Raw genomic sequence first — 17409 nt, forward strand, 5'->3', positions numbered from 1 at the left:
ACTCATAGCCCACCCTTCAGTTCTCAGAATATTACGATCATCTTCTCAATATTTTGTACAACTTTTCCTATTGTTTTTCCCCGATTGTTCATAGAGAGTTAAGCTTATTCAGCTGGTGGTTGTTTTATAAGTTAGCGTGTGAACGCAGCATGTTGTTAATGTAGGGCTCTTGGTATGCAGAGGGTGTGTCTGTACTTTTCCTGCCAGGGCACATGATGTTCCCCAAAAAAAATCTTCCAAAATTGAGCGTGTGGCTCCCTCTAATGGTCGTTCCTAGAATTATATTATTAGATTTTGTCACATTTGTTGCACAATTCCATGTCATTAATATCTTTAATGTGTGTTCGTTTGATTTTTTTTCTGAAAGCCTATAAGCACAGATGAAGCAATGGACTCCCTCTCAGCTGGGTTTGTGTCTTCAGTTCCAGCTGCTCCTAAGAAGACAGATGTGGTGAGTATCTTGACAGCAGTTTGCTATCTATTTGCTCAAGTCAGGGGTTTTCAAAATGCACAGACCCAAATTATAATGGTCTCTTTACAGTCAAATTTTATGCTTCTTTTTATTCCATGTATAAAGGCACACTTATTCTCATAAAAAATGTCATAAAAATGTACATAATGTTCTATAGTTATTACAATTATTATAAAAATAAGCTGACAAAATGTTAATAACAAGTATTTTCTGCATACCCCAATAAAAAATGGTTTCCTGCATATCCCTAGCACTTTTTAGCAACCCCTCGCTTAAGACATCTTAGACTGTTTAGTTGTATATGCACAGTCTCGACTTAATGCAAAGTTTTGTTTCTTTGTATGATATTTATTTGTTGTTTTTCCAGAAAACTGAAACAGTAGGAGCAGTCGATGTTCGGCAGGCAGGCATCTCCAACTTTGCTCCCCCTCCACCCTCTCAGGTAACAGCATTTTAAAACACTGACATTATTTACACTGTGTTACTACTCTTTTCCTCCTTGATCTAAGTGATGCCTTTGATACATTTCTCACACCATCCTTTTTAATATAGTAATCACTCACACCCCTCTGGATTGGTTTAAATCTTATCTTTCAGGGCACACTTTGTTCGTCCACCTCCAATCTTTTATTGCCTAACATTCTTCTGTTAATACTGGTGTGCCTCAGGGTTCTGTCCTGGGTCCCCTTATTTTCATCATTTATCTTCATCCTCTTGGCAATATCTTTCCACTGTTACACGGATGACACCCAACTCCATCTCTTCGGCAAACCTAATTCTAATCTTCCTCCTTCCACTCTCACTAACTGTCTCAATGATCCTAAATCCTGGTTTTCTTCTAATTTTCTCAAACTAATCTGTGACTAAACTGAATTGGCAATAAATCAACTTTATCCAAAATGAATAGATTTGTCTTCCAATTGATAAATCGTCCCTTCACCTCAGGTTAAGAGTTTGGGTGTCCTCCTAGACAGTACACTGTCATTTCAGTCACATATTTATAAAATCACCCGGTCTGCCTATTTTCATCTACATAACATTAACTGCCTTCGCCCTTCCCTTACCCCTCATACTACTGCTATTCGTCTTTACAGTCTTGTTATCTCCCGCATAAATGATTGTAATTCTCTTCTTTTTGGTCTTCCTCACAATCTCTCCATAAGCTTCAATTGCTTCAAAACTCCATACTCCATCTCGTCTCGCCTCTCCACCATGGGGAGCAGGGCATTTTGCTGCTCCGCTACCCGATCTAGAACTCAATAATATTGACTCTCTATCTCTTTTTAAATCTAGACTTAAGTCTCACTTGTTTAAGATCGCATATAACATCTAATGGTAAATTCGCTAGTTCTACTTTACTCTGTTTTGTCTTTGTATATGGTATTTCTTGTTTGTTTTCTATTGTCCTGTTTATATATTTATTGTGCCGTTTCCTTTGAGTTTTGAGAAATAAAAATTATCATAATTATTATTATTTAACCCTTTCCAAAAATAAAAATGTATCTCTCATCTTGAGCAGAAACAAATGGAAACTTCTCAGCCTGCTGCTGTAACCAAATCATCTGCTCCACCTGCTGACAAGAAAGCCAGGATTGAAACCCCTGCACAACCCACTAAACCAAAGACAGATCAGGTCAGTAAAAAAAAAAAAAAGAATTTTATATATATATAAAAATTAGAGCCGGGACTTAAACGCGTTAATTGAGATTAATTAATTACACAAAAAATAACGCGTTAACTAAGATTAATTAATTACAGAAAAAAAAAATCCCGAATTTTTAATAACTTATTTTTGCACCGCGGAACGTTTCTCACTGGATGAGTCTCGGCGGGACCGATTATACTGAAGCACCAACTAATCGCTTCGCATATCACCGCAGCAGCACATCGAGCCTCAAGTATCACCTCAACGCAAAACATATAGCAGCTAGCGTGGACTTTACACTTTATGTTGAACTATGTATTATTTTGTTGGTGCAACAGTTTATGTTGAACTCTTTAATGTTTTGGCCAAGGTTATTGAGAGTTGGACTTAGTATGTTATGGCCTCTGAAGCAACAGAGAGATGTTTTCTAATAGTCAGTGTTTCTAATGTTCTGAATGTAATTGATAGTATTGTGTTTTACTTAAAAAACACTTTACAGAAGGTTCCAGCACCTATAAGCTTCCTGAATTTCTGAAATGTACTATTTCTAAATTGTTTCTAAATATGCTATTGCTATACTTCATGGCAAAAATTGCACTGGTCTGGCTAGACTTTGTTGAACAAAAATAAACAATATTTTGTTGCTTAAGCTTATGTATTCAGTCATTATTCAATGGTATACTATAAATCCATGTGAAAAAAAATTACTTCTCACTGTTCTCAGATCAAATATTTATATGCGATTAAAATGTGATTAATTTCGATTAATTAATTACAAAGCCTCTAATTAATTAGATTAATTTTTTTAATCGAGTCCCGGCCCTAATATATATATATATATCATTACATATGTTAAAGATTTTATATTTTAGATCAGTTAATATATTTTAAATATAAATAAATGTAAATTATGTTAATGTCCTCTTCCTCTTCCAGGCGGACAACTCCATGTCGCTGGACGCTCTCAGCGCTTTGGGCGATACACTGGGTGCTCCAGAACCACCCAAAAAATCACCTGAACTCAAGCCTGAGCAGATTGTTGATGTAACACTTCTGTTAATAATTCTTATTCCATTATTTATTTTTATTAGATGATAGTTTCTATGTTTTTTTAATCATATACATGTTTCTGAGCAGGAGAAGAAATGGACATCAGAGAAGGGTGTTCGTGTTGGAGAGAGAGAAGACACACTTCCACCAGGTTACAGATTCTCAGAGGAAGAGCTCATGAAATATCCTCCTCCTGAGAAAGAGGTCAGACACTGAATACAAGACACAAACATTTCAAATGAGTGACTTCTAGTAGTGTTAATTCTTATTTAATACTGGAGAATGTTCACTTTTATGAGCAGAAATGAGTTTTGGTAATGGTGTATTGTGATTGGCTGCCATCACTGGATGCTGTGTTCTGATTGGTGGATGTCTCTCTCTCAGCCCTCACTGGACACAGACGATGCTCTGGACATTCTCTCTGGAGGTTTCACGGAGCCCGTGGCAGCACCTGTTGTTAAGGCCGCTGTTCCTCCTGCACAGGTAATCATTTATAATGATTTCCATTCAAAAGAGATGCCATAAGAGCAATACTAAATTATCTAATGCTTATAATGTACATTTAGATAGTTCAACAATATTAATTTGTTTAATCAGGAAAAGAAGAAGCCTGAAGCTGTTCCTGAAAAGGCTAAAGATGCTCCTAAGGTAGGAAAGCTGTTTCTCTGCTATTTTAAACCATTTGTAGTCTAATGTTGTCTAAGCCTCCATGTCTCGTTTTGTTTCTCGTCGAAAGTAGTTATTTTAGAATAACTTTAAAATAACTTTTTCAAATCAGGAAACAAAAAAACCTGCTGGGGTTCCTGAGAAATCTAAAGATGTTCCCAAGGTAGGACAGTTTTTTATGGAATAAAAATGTGACTGTGGAGTGATACAAGAGACGTTTTGAAATATATTAAAACAGAATGCAAAGATTAACAAAGTGTTCCATAATGCTTTGTAATAATGCAGATGATTTTGTGTTAATGTCTCTCAGATTTAGATGCTTTCTGTCTTTCTGATCTTCTTTTAGCCTAAAGTGGATGAATTATCAGCACTGGATGCTCTGGCAAGTGATTTTGTGGCTCCTGCACAGTCTGCACCTAAGGTCGGTTTATTGCTCGATTCATATCTGTGCTATTATTGCACTCAGTCCAGTATTTCCTGTATTTGTTTTCACTCAGAAGAGGATTTTTCTATTCCGTTCCATTCTATTCTTGTGTGCCGTAGGTTTCTTCGTGTGCTCCTAATATTGTCCCTCCTGGCCCTAAACAAAAACCACAGACAGATGAGGTATTGTAAATAAAAGATAAAACTTGTATTCACATAAGTCGCAAAAATATCTTAAATTTGTCATGCTAAGCATATCAGTGGTAATTATTGTATTAGAATATCTTTTTTGGAACCTACAGATTTTTATCTCTCTCTATTTGTATCCTATTTCTATTTTTGTTGTCTCATATGTGTAGGACGCTCTCAGTGCTCTGGGTGACACACTGGGTAAACCAGAGCCACCCAAAAAAGAACCTGAACTCAAACCTCGGGACATCGTTCATGTAATAATCCTAAACGTCTTATGTTTTTAGTTTACTGATTTAAATGTGGCATAGGTGTCACTGCTACATTTCTTGGTGATTTGAATTTTTTTTAATAATTGAAATACATTTTTTGAACAGGAGAAGGATTTGACATCAAAGACGGGAGTTCGTGTTGGAGAGAGAGAAGACACACTCCCACCAGGTTACAGATTCTCAGAGGAAAAGCTCAAGACATATCCTCCTCCTGAGAAAGAGGTGATAACGCTGTCACATACTCATTAAGACAGTCACATGGATGTGTTTCATGATTGGTCACTGCTGCTGGATCCTGTGATTTGATTGGTGGATGTGTCCTGTGTCCCAGCCCTCCTTAGACGCTAATGAAGCTATGGATATTCTGTCTGGTGATTTTACATCCCCTTCTGCGGCATCGTCTGCCAAGACCCCCGTTTGTCCTCCCTCTAAGTCTCCCGCTAAGGTGAGATTCATGGACGTCCACATAGGAACCAATAATCACAAATCAAATCTATTTAATATCTCAAATGTTTGTCCAAGACTGCAATGCGATTTAACGTCTGGGGTTGTTGAGATTACAGTTTTTATTATTTTTATCATTTTATTTTTGTGAAATATTATTGTAATTTAAAAGGTTTTCTGTTTTAATGTGTGTTAAAATTCTAATGTGCTCATTTGGTGATGAATAAACTTTTTATTTTATTTTTTTTTATTAATTTTTAAAACAAGTTTTTTTTTTTTTTTTTTGGAAACCTCTCTTTTGAATGGTTGTATATGCAGTATTAAATATCAATGTTTATTTTAACCGCTCTAATATTTTTTTCTCACTGTTCTTTAGCCTTCAGATTCTGCTTTAGATGCTCTTGCAGGTGATTTTGTCGCTCCTTCTTCTGCATCTAAAGTTCAGTCTGCCGTCTCTGGACCACAACACGCTGGCAGACAGGTAAATGTCTAATTTATCCAGATTTACACATAATATGCATTTTCTCACTCTGCTTCTATACTGACCTTCTCTTGTACTGTTTGTTGAAGTTGTCAGAAGGTACCTCATCAGCTCTGGATGCCCTCTCAGACACTCTAGCAGATTTTAAAGCAGCCCCTGAGCCTGCCCCTGTCCCGCCTAAAGACGTTGTTAAGGTAATACCCATTTTACTAACCCTTAGTAACCATGTTTTGACCATTTATTGAAATTAAGCTGAAAAAAAAAAACCTTATTAAAGAGTAATATGTGAGAAGAACCTCCAAACCTTGTGCTTCCTGCCATTGTGTGGTGCCTGCCGCTCTGCACATCCTTCCAAAGTATTCCAGTATTAGGAAAAACCAGTTGAAGTTCACTTTAATCAAGTTTCCTAATTGTTTGTTTGGCAAAGATGCTCATTTTACATGCACCTATGCTGCTTAAAGGTTCAGCAGCAAAATCAGTTTAACTCTGTTTAAAGGGAAGGTGAAAAATGGTGATGCAAGATAAATAATGCCTACTATATCCTGAAGTTCTCAGCACCTATTTTCCCACCACAGGAAAAGAATATAGTTGAGGAGAGAATGAATAAACCAGGTGAGAGGGAGGACACACTTCCACCAGATTATCGTTTCACAGAGGAAGACCGCAAGGTGACTCTCCTTTCTCCATTATGTTTCCACATTCCAGTGGATTTCATTTATAGACAGTTAACACTAAAGATGTGAAAAATCTGATACTTATTCTTCGGTCTTCACCGCAGGCATTTGAAGCAGCAAAGCAGAAAGACGTCAAACCAAAGCCGGTACTTTATGAAAAACATGATTTAATACATATTTATATGTACCATTATAAGAAGTATTCATAACTTCAGTAAACAAAAAACTGCATTTCTATCATTTGATCCGTCTGTCCGTTTCTCAGACATCCATCGATGACTCCACAGCCCTTGACATGCTGTCTAGTGATTTTTCTGCAGTAGCGCCCGTGAAGCCCTCGGCACCCGAGGCCAAACACTTCACCCCTGAACCACAGCCGCCAACATTTAAGGTACCACGACAAACCTGCATTAGTAACATCCCTCTAAATTCTTTACACAAATTCTGTGTTATATATTTTCTATTTATCTCTGTTTACAGGCATCAGGTCCAGTTTTCGATGAGCTGGCGGAAAAAATGATTCCCAACCTGACTGACCCCAAAGCCAAAGACAGCAAACCAAAGGTAAAAAACCACATTTGAATTTCACATTTGTTATTCTTTTGAAGTCTTACATTTTAATAAAAAAGGCAAGGGATAAAAAGTGGGATAAAACTGTGCATGCCGATTCTGCAAGAGCAGTAGGTTCCCCCCCAGACCCTTCATACTGGTTCAAACCAGTTTATATCTGGGGTCTTTATCTTGATTACAGGGAAAGGGTGCAAAACCAAAGTCTAAACCGAAGGTAGGTTGTATTTAGAAATGAAATGCATGAATTTGGTTCTAATGCTGTAGCTTTGGCTCATTAATGGAAGCATGGATGAAAAATCCCATTCAGTCACTTTTCCATTGGCTGACCCACAAACACATGGCTGTGAATGTTCATATTTACTGGAAATCTGCACTGTGGCTGGTCTGTTACTTAAACTTTTTGCATTTACAGCATACTGAATTCATTATTACTCCTAGTGTCCACAAGGTGGTGCTCTGCCACAAAGCAACTTTCCTATTTCTCCACCACGTGCTTGCATGAAATTATTGTATACTTGGTTTGCATACTTAATATTCTGATTTTGTGTCCCAGAAACAGTCAGTAGAAGATCCATCAGTCACAGAGAAGCAGCCCGGTAAAATGAGCTCAGATGTGGTGCCTTCATCTTCCACAAAGGGCGGAAAAAGATAGATCACACGTCAGTATGTTTATACTACCATGTAAAGATTTGGGGTCAGTAAGATTTTTTATTTATATATTTTTTGAAACATAGAAAGAAATTAATTTACAACATTACAAACAACAGAAAGTTGAAAAAAGACATTTTCTAATTTATTAAAATAGAATCCAGGTATTTTAAATTGTAGTAATATTTCACAATATTATTGTTTTAACTCTGTTTTGGAGTTTTTCAAAAACATTTTAAGAAAGATTACTGACTCCCGACTTTTGAACCATCCGTAGTTGTGTGTGTGTGTGTGTGTGTATATAATATGTTTATACATATATTTGTTTTTCAGATTTATGGTGTGTCGTCTCATCCCTAACACAAGAAACCATTAAAGGGAGCTGCTCAGTCAATGAATATATTTTATGGTGTACATGGAACCAAACTTAAAAAATTATAACTGCACAGAGACACTTAAACATGTATTTTCAGAGCCCCCCCCCCCTTCTTTTCTCCTAAAGCAAAGCAACAATTAATATAACAATCTTTTATCTCATTGTGAATTACAGAACATGTATATATGGAAAGGATGTTTACATCAAGCATGTATTGTTCTGTTTTTTCAGTCATCTATTTTGGAGTTGCGTTGTGATGTCGTTTTTCTCTCAGTAAAAACAAAATCATGCCATATACAATTTTTTTACATTTTTTTTATGATGACTGTCTATTGCTTTTTGAGGATCTATTGAGACACTAGTGTACAGAGATGCCGTAGGTTATGAATTATTCATTTCCATCGTTGCAGCAGATGACTGTGATGATGTCTTTTTGACTATTGAATGTCTGTATAATGATTTTAGTCAGAAAAGGTTTATATGGGAGGTGTTTTTCTTTGTAGTTTGTTTCCTGAAGTGCACTTGCAAGGATGCTTTCGAAAATAACTGTAAAATAATATTGCAAACACTAAACGCCCCATGTGCCCCATTTATCACAAAAGCCTTGGGAAATAATAATCGAACAACTTGTGTTGCACATGTTGCACTCTTAAAATGTTTTCCACTTGATTTTGGAGGTGAATCGGGAATTTGTGTAGCTTAAGCTCAAGGTTTTAAATGTATTGTCAGAACCACTAGTAAGTCGACAGGTGTTACATTATATGTGGTGGACAAAGTCAGAATCTTTCACTTTCACTTTAACTCAATTGTGTTTAAGGGCAACCACAACGTTGCCGTTTTGCTTAACATCAGTTCTCACTGTTCGATGCTTTAAAATCTTCTAATAGCTTTCATAGCTGATGATAGAAACCGAGAAATGATCTTTAAACCCAACTGCGTCATGAAATGTTGAACAGATTCAGATCCTATAGCATTCTAAGATGTTGTGTATAAGTCATTGTTACAGGTTGGTATTTTAAAAAAGGGATCGCTACTTAAAATATAAAACAACTTTTTTTTGTTAGTTTGGAATGTTCTGTTCTTCAAATCTTTATTCAAATAAAGGTGTACTGATGATAGGGGCTCAGGTATATTATTTTGTGGTTGTGTGTTTACAGAGAACGTAAATTCAGACCATTCGGACGGATTAATCCATTTTTACAGTATTTATTGTGAGATCAAGCTATGAAAATTTAAGTATTTCAGCAGGAGCAATAGAATATTATTCTGATTTGTCGTATTACTCTCAATGTTTTGGTTACAAAGAAAATGCAAAGAAGAGAGATCAATGAAATTATGTAAAATCAAATGTTTTCAAGGCTCTTTAGAATAGAGATTCTATAAAACAGATTTTTTTATTGAGAACTTGATGAAATCTTTAACCAGAACTGGACCTTCATGTGTCTTGCTGGAGCTATAATGGGGTGCCGAGCCGTTAAGCATGGTCAGCAGGTCTAGTTTGTGGTCTGAAAACGAGAAATTGAGATTGTTGAACAGAAACTGTTGTTCAATGATTTTCATTATCTTACAAAAACAGAAATCTTCTAAAGTGCGCTGCATGTTAAATTTGATCGAAGCACAAGACTGTTTTACTGTTACTGTTTTATGCAATTGTGGGGACATTTATTTGTTCTTAAAAATGGAAAAAAAAGTTTTGTCGTTAAATTTGTTCAACTAAGCAAATAAAGTAAAAATAGTAAAATTTTGTCTGCTGAAACACTGTGGCTGTACAGTATATGTTCATATTTATTGAATTGGCAGACAGTCTGCATTGTTTGTTTGCGTCATTTACAAATCAAAATGTAAGAGATAAATATTCAAGACCTTAATTCCTTACATCACTGATATGGGTGTATGGTATGAACACTTCATGTTTTGTTTATTTGCATCTGAACTTTAGTTACAATTGAATGTAGAAATAGACAGCAACAGGAATGTTGTTCTGTGATGATAATATCTGAGCACAATGTACAGCACAGAGAATGATCTGAGGTTCTTCATATCACTGACGGCCAGCAGATGGCAGATTTCCCTTTTAAACAGATTACAATTATGCAACGTGACATTGAACATGATGTAATTTAAAGCTTAAAATGCTTTTGTGATCATTTTTGACATCATTTTTAATAAGTCTACATTGAAGCAAACACAAAATATTTAAGTAGGAACAGATTAAGATAAAAAAATAAAAATAAAACAGTCTGATGTATGTCATAGTATTAAATGAAACCCTAACAGATACAAAGAGATAATGATTATAAAAATTGTCTAAACTCACTGGAAAAGAAATAGAGATGTCTTAAACATTTTCATAATAATCAAGAAAGAAACTGCTTTTAAATTTGCTTATTGAGAAGAAATTGAGATCTTGAACCAGTATTGGACTTTCCTGTGACTTTACTGGAGCTAGAAGTGGTTGTTGGGCAGTTTTGCATGGCCAGCAGGTCTGGGTCTGAAAATAAGAAATTGGAATTGTTGAACAGAAAATGTACTGCATTAATGACACTTTGTGTCAGTGTGCAAAAAAAAAAAAAAAAAAAAACTTGCGAGACTTACTGTCTTTTGTAATGGTGGGGACATCGTCTTGTTCTTAAACCTGGAGAGGAATAAAACATTTTACAATTTCTTTTACAAAAATGTATATTATATATACACCAGTGACACATTGTTTTAATGGAAATTTAAGATTTCCAAATTCTTAATAAATCCAAAAGTAATCAAAGCAGATTCTATGAACATAAGAGTAAATTGCAAATATATGCATATAGGTGATTAACATGTATGCATATATTATATGGAAATGTAAATTTAAATTAGTGTCATCGCACGGGGCTCGGTTAATGACCAGACCTCTTTTTCATTTGTTTAATATTTGCAGGATCACATTTTCAAAATGCCACCTACATGTGCTCTCTACTCAGGTATGTGCATATCAATAATATAATGTTTAAAATGTAGGTAATCTATAGCTTATTCTTATAAATCAGTGTGTTTGTTTGTCCGTTGGAATCTAAATAAATAATCATGTAGTATGGAATATTTTACAGCCAGAGGTTCATCTTGCACCTATGTTTCTCCCCATTGCAAATGGAATTTCTTGTGACACTATATAATTGCGGATTTTATTTAATTCACTGCATTCAAGACCGAAATCGTATAAGAGTAACTGTAATCAATTGTGAAAAAAAATGTGCGGGTAAAATGACCTTTGTCTATTGCAGTATGCATGATTTAAAGGTGGATGTGACTTACGGTTGCAGTACAAAATTGTGATGATCAGCAGAATAAGGAGAAGAACACAACCAGAGGCCAGAGATGACAATATCCAAATCTCACAGTTGATACTGGACTTGACTGTGAACATAGACACGTCCACACACACACACACACACACACACACACACATACATATTATATATATATATATATATATATATATATATATATGTATATGATGTATACATATATGCTATGTAGTCAAACAAACCTTTTTTTGGACATATACACTGTGGTTTTGTCGTAGTTGTTGTTGTAGATGGTAATGGAGCAATGTTTGGAGGTGATGATGTTGGATCTATAACAATGATATAAGCAAAAGGATTATGGACACAAATATGATTCCCTATATTCTTGGTTTTTTTTTTCAGTGAAAATGTATAAACAACCTTAAAAAATATACAAAGATACATTTGAGAATCAAGCATTGTATGTTTTAAACATAAACCTTACTGTTTTTCTTTTCATTTTTGTGAAATCTGTACTCACAACAAAACCAATCAATTTGTCAACGACACAAAAAAAGAACTTAATTCAAGACAAATACACATTAAATGATTAATAAAACAAAATAATATTGTAATTTTGGTTCTCAATAAAATGTCTTTTTTACTGTACGTTATATGTGAAAAACTGAATAAAGAAAATAATTTTGCTGTAGTTTTTATGTGACTCTTTTAGAGAAACTGCAGACAAATGCAGATGTGATCACTAAACAAAATAATTCAGTTCATATCATAATGTTTTTTTAAAAAACAAAAACGTTTTCTCACCTGGTTGTCCAATAATTTCAGTCATCTCTCCAAACATGAGTTGATTGCTGTTCATGGCTGCGCAGGTGTAGAAACCACTGTCTGTCTCTTTATTGAAATTCTGAATGGCCAAACTAACCTTACCACCTGTTTTCACTATGTATTTTTCTTTATCAGTATTACTCTTTACATCTGCGCCTTTAACAGTGAACAAATACTTTGGACCACTTGTTTTTATTTGAAACCAGAATGTAATGACGCCGGCCTGTTTGGGGTCACAATCGACTAGTACCTCCTGTCCATTTTTGTAGGCGATGTTTGCAAAGTTCCCTAGAGACAAAGAAAACTTTTTTAGATTGCGTTAAACAAGACTTCATCTAGAACAGATTTCAATAAAAAACTACAATTATTTTATTCATGTGGTTGTTCAAAAGTCATACAAGTCTTAACTTAATTCTTCTGCACTTGATGCAAAAGTAGAATTGTTTTAGTATAGAATTAACTGAAACCTAGCTCTTCGTATGTATGTACGTATATTGCCTCTTGGCCAGGACTCCCTTGAAAAAGAGGTTTTTAATCTCAATGGGACTTTTCTGGTTAAATCAAGCTTAAAAAAAAAAAAAAAACATATATATATATATATATATATATATATATATATATATATATATATATATATATATATATATATATATATATATATATATCATAATTTCTGTACTGTATCATAATTTACTTTCCATTTCTATGAAAAAAAGGCTAAAGTTGAATTTAAAAAAAGTATTATGTTACAGATATAAAGCCCACAATAAAATGACTGTATATTTGCTGTATATAAAATAAAGTACACTTATTAACTTCTAGGCTACATTTGAGTCATTATTTGACTTGTATTTGATTTACTCTATTCAAATGATCGCAAGCGATCTGTCAATCTCGTACACTTTCACACCTAAACCATTTCCTATAATCTAATTGCAATATGTTATATACAAGAAAATGTTTAACTTACCACTGAAGAGGGACAAAATCACACAAAATCCAATGCATATTTGATTCATGTTTTCAATTCTCAGTGCAGACATTTAGTTCTTATAACGCCAGGAACAAAACAACTAAAAGGATGAAAAAAAAAAATTCTCCCCATCAGCCCCTCCCAAACCCGACTTTCATTTTCATGGTTTTCAACTCAGAATTTGTATTTAAGAAATGAAATGTTGAAATGTACACTTTTTGCTACTTTAATACATAAACATGTTTTATAAAATATAGAAAAAATAAAAAACAAATGGTCCAAAAAAATAATAATAATAATTTAACTTGAATAAAGAAAATTTAATGACTGCATGATGGACAAAGAGCAATAAAAGATAGATAGATAGATAGATAGATAGATAGATAGATAGATAGATAGATAGATAGATAGATAGATAGATAGATAGATAGATAGATAGATAGATAGATAGATAGATAGATAGATAGATAGATAGGTCAAATAAGGATAAAGTAAGGTTATCAACATCAAATTAGATAAAATGAGGTAGAATTCTGTCAGAATATTAGGCTATTATATGTAGAAAATGATAAACATCCGGATCAGTGTGGATCATTTTTAAGATCTGGTCTATAAAACAGGTGGTTGTTGTTGAGTAAGTGTCTTGTCTTAGCCTGTCAGTGCAGTGGTGCAGCATGCGTGCACCTGAAGGGGGTCTGCATGCACCAGCAGCGCAGCACGAGCCCATGCACAGGCGCGCGCAGCTCTTTGTTCGCGCGTCAAACCGCATGTGACGCGCTCTGAGTGGGGCTCTGCATGTAGCTTCGGTGGGTGACTTTGGCCCTGTAACGTTCAGTCATCTTTGAAAATGTGACGTTAGGGCGCACAAAGGCTATTACATATGTGCACGGAATGTTTCTGTTTAAGGCGTCCACGCGATTTGTTCTTTCACGTTTTTATGATGTATTTGCAAAAGTAGACATGAAGAGTGAACATTCTCACGCACTTTCAAATACTTTTTTTGTTTCTTTCATTCTCATTCACTCAAACACGCCTAACGAAATGCTGAAGGAAAGATGCCAATCTATATTTTAGACATGAATAACAACACATATATGAAATTAACCTCACTTTGATGAGCCAATCTTCGTTTGAGACTGTATGTGATTTAAAACCTTAATTTTGTGAAATGTTCTGCTTTTAAAGTGTGTTTGTGCCATGTTATCTCAAATAATACTCAAAAGGTCTGCAGTATAACCGTGACGTCATGACAGGATCACAATATTATGTTTCTCAAGAAGAGTGGAAATATGTTCACCGCTTTGTAAGAAAGCTTCAGACCAGCTTTGTTCTGTAGGCGTTCAGCGAGTCTCCAAATAATGTTAGAATGGGTGAGAATGATGTTTCCCACACAGTTACATCACCTGCAACAGCGCCACCTCTCCTCTACAGTCTATGTCGCAACGCTGTCTGACGTCATTTAGCCTATCTTTACGTCGCGTGGAAATTAACGTAACATTCACGTAGGTCATGTAGTAACACAGTGGAAATATGAGTTTACGACATAAGCAACTAAAACAAATCTGTTGACGAACCTGTCAGGTATACAGATTCTGTTAAAATAAAATAAAATAAAATAAAATAAAAATGCTGTTATTTTTTATAAAATACATAACATAATATCTTATTTTATTAAATAATAATAATAATAATAATAATAGCATAACTTATTATTAACCAAATAACTATTATTATTTTATAATTTAATAATAACAATAATAATACTATAATAGTATAAAACTGCAACAAAACTAATAATTTTGTTATAATAAATGATAAAAAAAATGTATTTATTAATATTTTCAATTTTATTTTTGTTGTTGTTGAGGATGGTGTTGTTTACATAGGTACAATATTGGTTTGCAATATTACAAAGTTTCCTAGATATTTATATTCTATATAAATAAATACAAATTTACTAAATAAAAGTTAAATTTTTTTTTACTTTTGTACATTATAATAAAAAAATAAGAACATGATCATCTGACCTAATGAACTGATGTTAGAATACTTGAAAATGAAGACAGAAATAACACATTCTTTTTCACACCTTTAATCAAAAACAACATTTTAAAAAAGTTGACCTATCTTTAAAGGGAGATTCTGTTTTTCATATCTGACGGGTGGGTGTTCAGGAAGACCTCCAGTCAAACGGAGAAATGGTTTATAACAGGCAGTCCACCCTCAGTTTCCATGCCCCCCATGTAGCTTTGAGTCACTTTCTCAGTTTGGGTAATTTCTCATCATCCACTGATTTCTTACCTGGGGATCCCTGTCTGACTCACCAGAAGAACCTGATCTCAGAGCTGTGGGTCCAGACAGAGGTGGAGGTGAGGGGGATGGGGGTTACCTGGGGATTCCTTGGAGAAAGAGGGCCAACTCATCCTCACACGCACCACAACAGAGGAATATTACATGAAGTAAAACAGCTGCCCACTCCAGAGAGCTCGATTTAGAGAGTGATCAGTAATAACAGACTTTCAGTCACTGCAGCATTAGGATTCTCTTCAGTTCAGGTGATTCAAGCACTGTATCCATCAAACTGAAGCACAGTCACAACAGATCAGACCCTGATGTAAGTAGAATTGGTTTCTTGGTAACGATTTTAAAACTTATAGTTCAGCTGAGACTTATTTTGGTCTCAGTGTTGTATGTGCTAAATTCATAATAGTTTTTTTCTGAATTAATTCATTATTTTTCCTTCAGGTTCTTTAATGTTTCTTAAAAACCCTAACTAAGTAGAGTTGCACTAGAAATATGAGTGACATGCTTTTCATGGGGTCCATTTGAATTATTTTAAATCAGTTCTTATAAGGTTTAGACAATGCAGAATCAACATGATATTTCAGTGTTTACTTCAGTGGTGTTTGAAGTCGAATGAGAGGTGTACAGGTGTAATAAGAGGTAATAAAAAACAGAAAATCAAAAGCATTTATTTGCCAGTTTCTGAATGCCACTTGCACTCTAAACACTTCACAGAAATACATTCATGACAGGATTTTTTATAGCACCCTCATAATTATGTCTATCAGTGCTGACTTGTTTCATATTTCTCTCTATTAATGAATTGCTACAAATAGCTGTGTGATTATAATTTACTACGTTATTACTGCACAGGATGATGATTCTGTTTAATCACAAGAATGTTTCCAAAAAAGCTATAATAATACAAGCTTGTAAACATACATTTGATATAGCAATGTGTGTGTGTGTGTGTGTCTGTGTGTGTGTGTGTGTGTGTGTATACACATATATAATGTTTAGAAACATTTATGAAATTGTAAAACAAAGGATTTTTTGAGTTTTACAAGAAAATACAATTACTATCACTTTTCACAGTGTTTTACAATGTGTGTGTACAATTTATAAAATATTAAATTATACAATCTGCAGTTACCTTAGTTTATTACTAAAAACACATATAAAGAGATGTAAGTATTATAAATGTAAAGCTTGTATTTATATTAATAATATTTTTGTATGTATATTAATAATCAACTGAAAATATTAGATTCTATGTATGTAACTAATTTAATAATTTATTTACTGTAATTTTTAGTCTGTCATGGTCGAAGGTATTGGTCTCGTGACTCAAAATGGATTCCACCTTCTTTAGACACAGAGCATAGACGAACTCAACTAAACATGGTAATAAAGATAGTACATTTTGGACACAGATTAATGTAAACACAGTGATAATGTTTTTGAATCTGAATGGGTGATAATGCACCAGACTCTGTCAAATGTAAATGTCTGTACCTCATGTCTGATGCTTTCAAGAGTTTTGTGGAGATGCTCACCGGTAAAGACAAGATCAGAGAGAACGCCAGTAAGATACAACGAAGATTTAAGAAGTTTGTTTCTTTTTTCTGAACATTGCACGTCATAAGCAAAACACAAAGTTTGTCCTCAAGGAAGATATGTTTTATATATTTATTGTAGTATTTGAGAATATCTATTTTATTAAGATTACATATATTTCTACAGCTCGTTTAACCTGACTTTCCATTCTTTGCTTTAAATTATGAAGGCTGAAAGAACTGTGCACAGTTGTAGCGATGTATTACTCATTTGCCAAATGTAACTGAAATATTTTCAAGTTTTGTGCACTTTCTATTTTTATATTGAATTAAATAATTCTAAGTGTTTGTATATGAATTTAATGTAATCTGTTTGCTCTGTGGATACATTGGAAATGTACGTCATTTTCAACAATCAATAAAGAAATACAATTATTATTAATAATAATTTGTTACATGCTTTTCTGGGTACTCTTTTAATGTTTTTTTTTTTTATTTCCTTTGACCTTTGTTGTATTGCATCTAGTTTTTATTTTATTTTATGAAAGTCCTGGAAACTGAATACATTTTGATAAAAT

General features: G+C 34.1%; 2 protein-coding genes across 19 annotated transcripts in view; one reads left to right on the forward strand and one right to left on the reverse strand.

Moving 5' to 3' along the window:
- LOC113063923 (calpastatin-like) overlaps window positions 1-8923 on the forward strand; it is a 37457-nt gene extending 28534 nt beyond the window's left edge. For 12 of the 18 annotated variants that reach the window (XM_026234356.1, XM_026234366.1, XM_026234367.1 and 9 more), the window contains 22 exons: window positions 368-451; window positions 840-914; window positions 1992-2105; window positions 3054-3161; window positions 3255-3371; window positions 3552-3650; window positions 3765-3815; window positions 3946-3996; window positions 4180-4254; window positions 4377-4439; window positions 4616-4702; window positions 4823-4939; window positions 5049-5162; window positions 5538-5642; window positions 5732-5836; window positions 6218-6310; window positions 6421-6462; window positions 6582-6707; window positions 6797-6880; window positions 7068-7100; window positions 7440-7545; window positions 7868-8923. In XM_026234356.1, the coding sequence (XP_026090141.1) occupies window positions 368-451; window positions 840-914; window positions 1992-2105; window positions 3054-3161; window positions 3255-3371; window positions 3552-3650; window positions 3765-3815; window positions 3946-3996; window positions 4180-4254; window positions 4377-4439; window positions 4616-4702; window positions 4823-4939; window positions 5049-5162; window positions 5538-5642; window positions 5732-5836; window positions 6218-6310; window positions 6421-6462; window positions 6582-6707; window positions 6797-6880; window positions 7068-7100; window positions 7440-7538 (1842 nt within the window). In that variant the 3' untranslated portion in view covers window positions 7539-7545; window positions 7868-8923. Of the gene's footprint in view, window positions 1-367; window positions 452-839; window positions 915-1991; window positions 2106-3053; window positions 3162-3254; window positions 3372-3551; window positions 3651-3764; window positions 3816-3945; window positions 3997-4179; window positions 4255-4376; window positions 4440-4615; window positions 4703-4822; window positions 4940-5048; window positions 5163-5537; window positions 5643-5731; window positions 5837-6217; window positions 6311-6420; window positions 6463-6581; window positions 6708-6796; window positions 6881-7067; window positions 7101-7439; window positions 7581-7867 lie in introns of all 18 variants that reach the window. The other 6 variants (XM_026234357.1, XM_026234358.1, XM_026234363.1 and 3 more) reach the window with 6 other exon arrangements.
- Window positions 8924-9802: 879 nt separating this feature from the next.
- LOC113063925 (T-cell surface glycoprotein CD8 alpha chain-like) lies at window positions 9803-13099 on the reverse strand. The gene is made up of 6 exons (XM_026234375.1): window positions 12990-13099; window positions 11999-12307; window positions 11437-11523; window positions 11202-11303; window positions 10506-10545; window positions 9803-10401 (listed from the first exon to the last, which is right to left on the reverse strand). The coding sequence occupies exons 1-6, from the start codon at window positions 13060-13062 to the stop codon at window positions 10356-10358; spliced, it is 657 nt and encodes a 218-aa protein (XP_026090160.1). The 5' UTR covers window positions 13063-13099; the 3' UTR covers window positions 9803-10355.
- Between the last annotated feature and the right edge of the window lie 4310 nt (window positions 13100-17409).

Source organism: Carassius auratus, chromosome 46, assembly GCF_003368295.1.
Source record: "Carassius auratus strain Wakin chromosome 46, ASM336829v1, whole genome shotgun sequence".
Lineage (NCBI taxonomy): Eukaryota > Metazoa > Chordata > Actinopteri > Cypriniformes > Cyprinidae > Carassius > Carassius auratus.

Excerpts from the sequence above, each read along its gene's own strand:
- LOC113063925 (XM_026234375.1), bottom strand. The coding sequence starts at position 13,062 with ATGTCTGCACTGAGAATTGAAAACATGAATCAAATATGCATTGGATTT. Across the intron at positions 10,546-11,201 it reads CACAATTTTGTACTGCAACC|GTTTAAGAACAAGACGATGT; the intron begins GTAAGTCACATC and ends ATTCCTCTCCAG. Across the intron at positions 10,402-10,505 it reads CCCCACCATTACAAAAGACA|ACCCAGACCTGCTGGCCATG; the intron begins GTAAGTCTCGCA and ends TCTTATTTTCAG.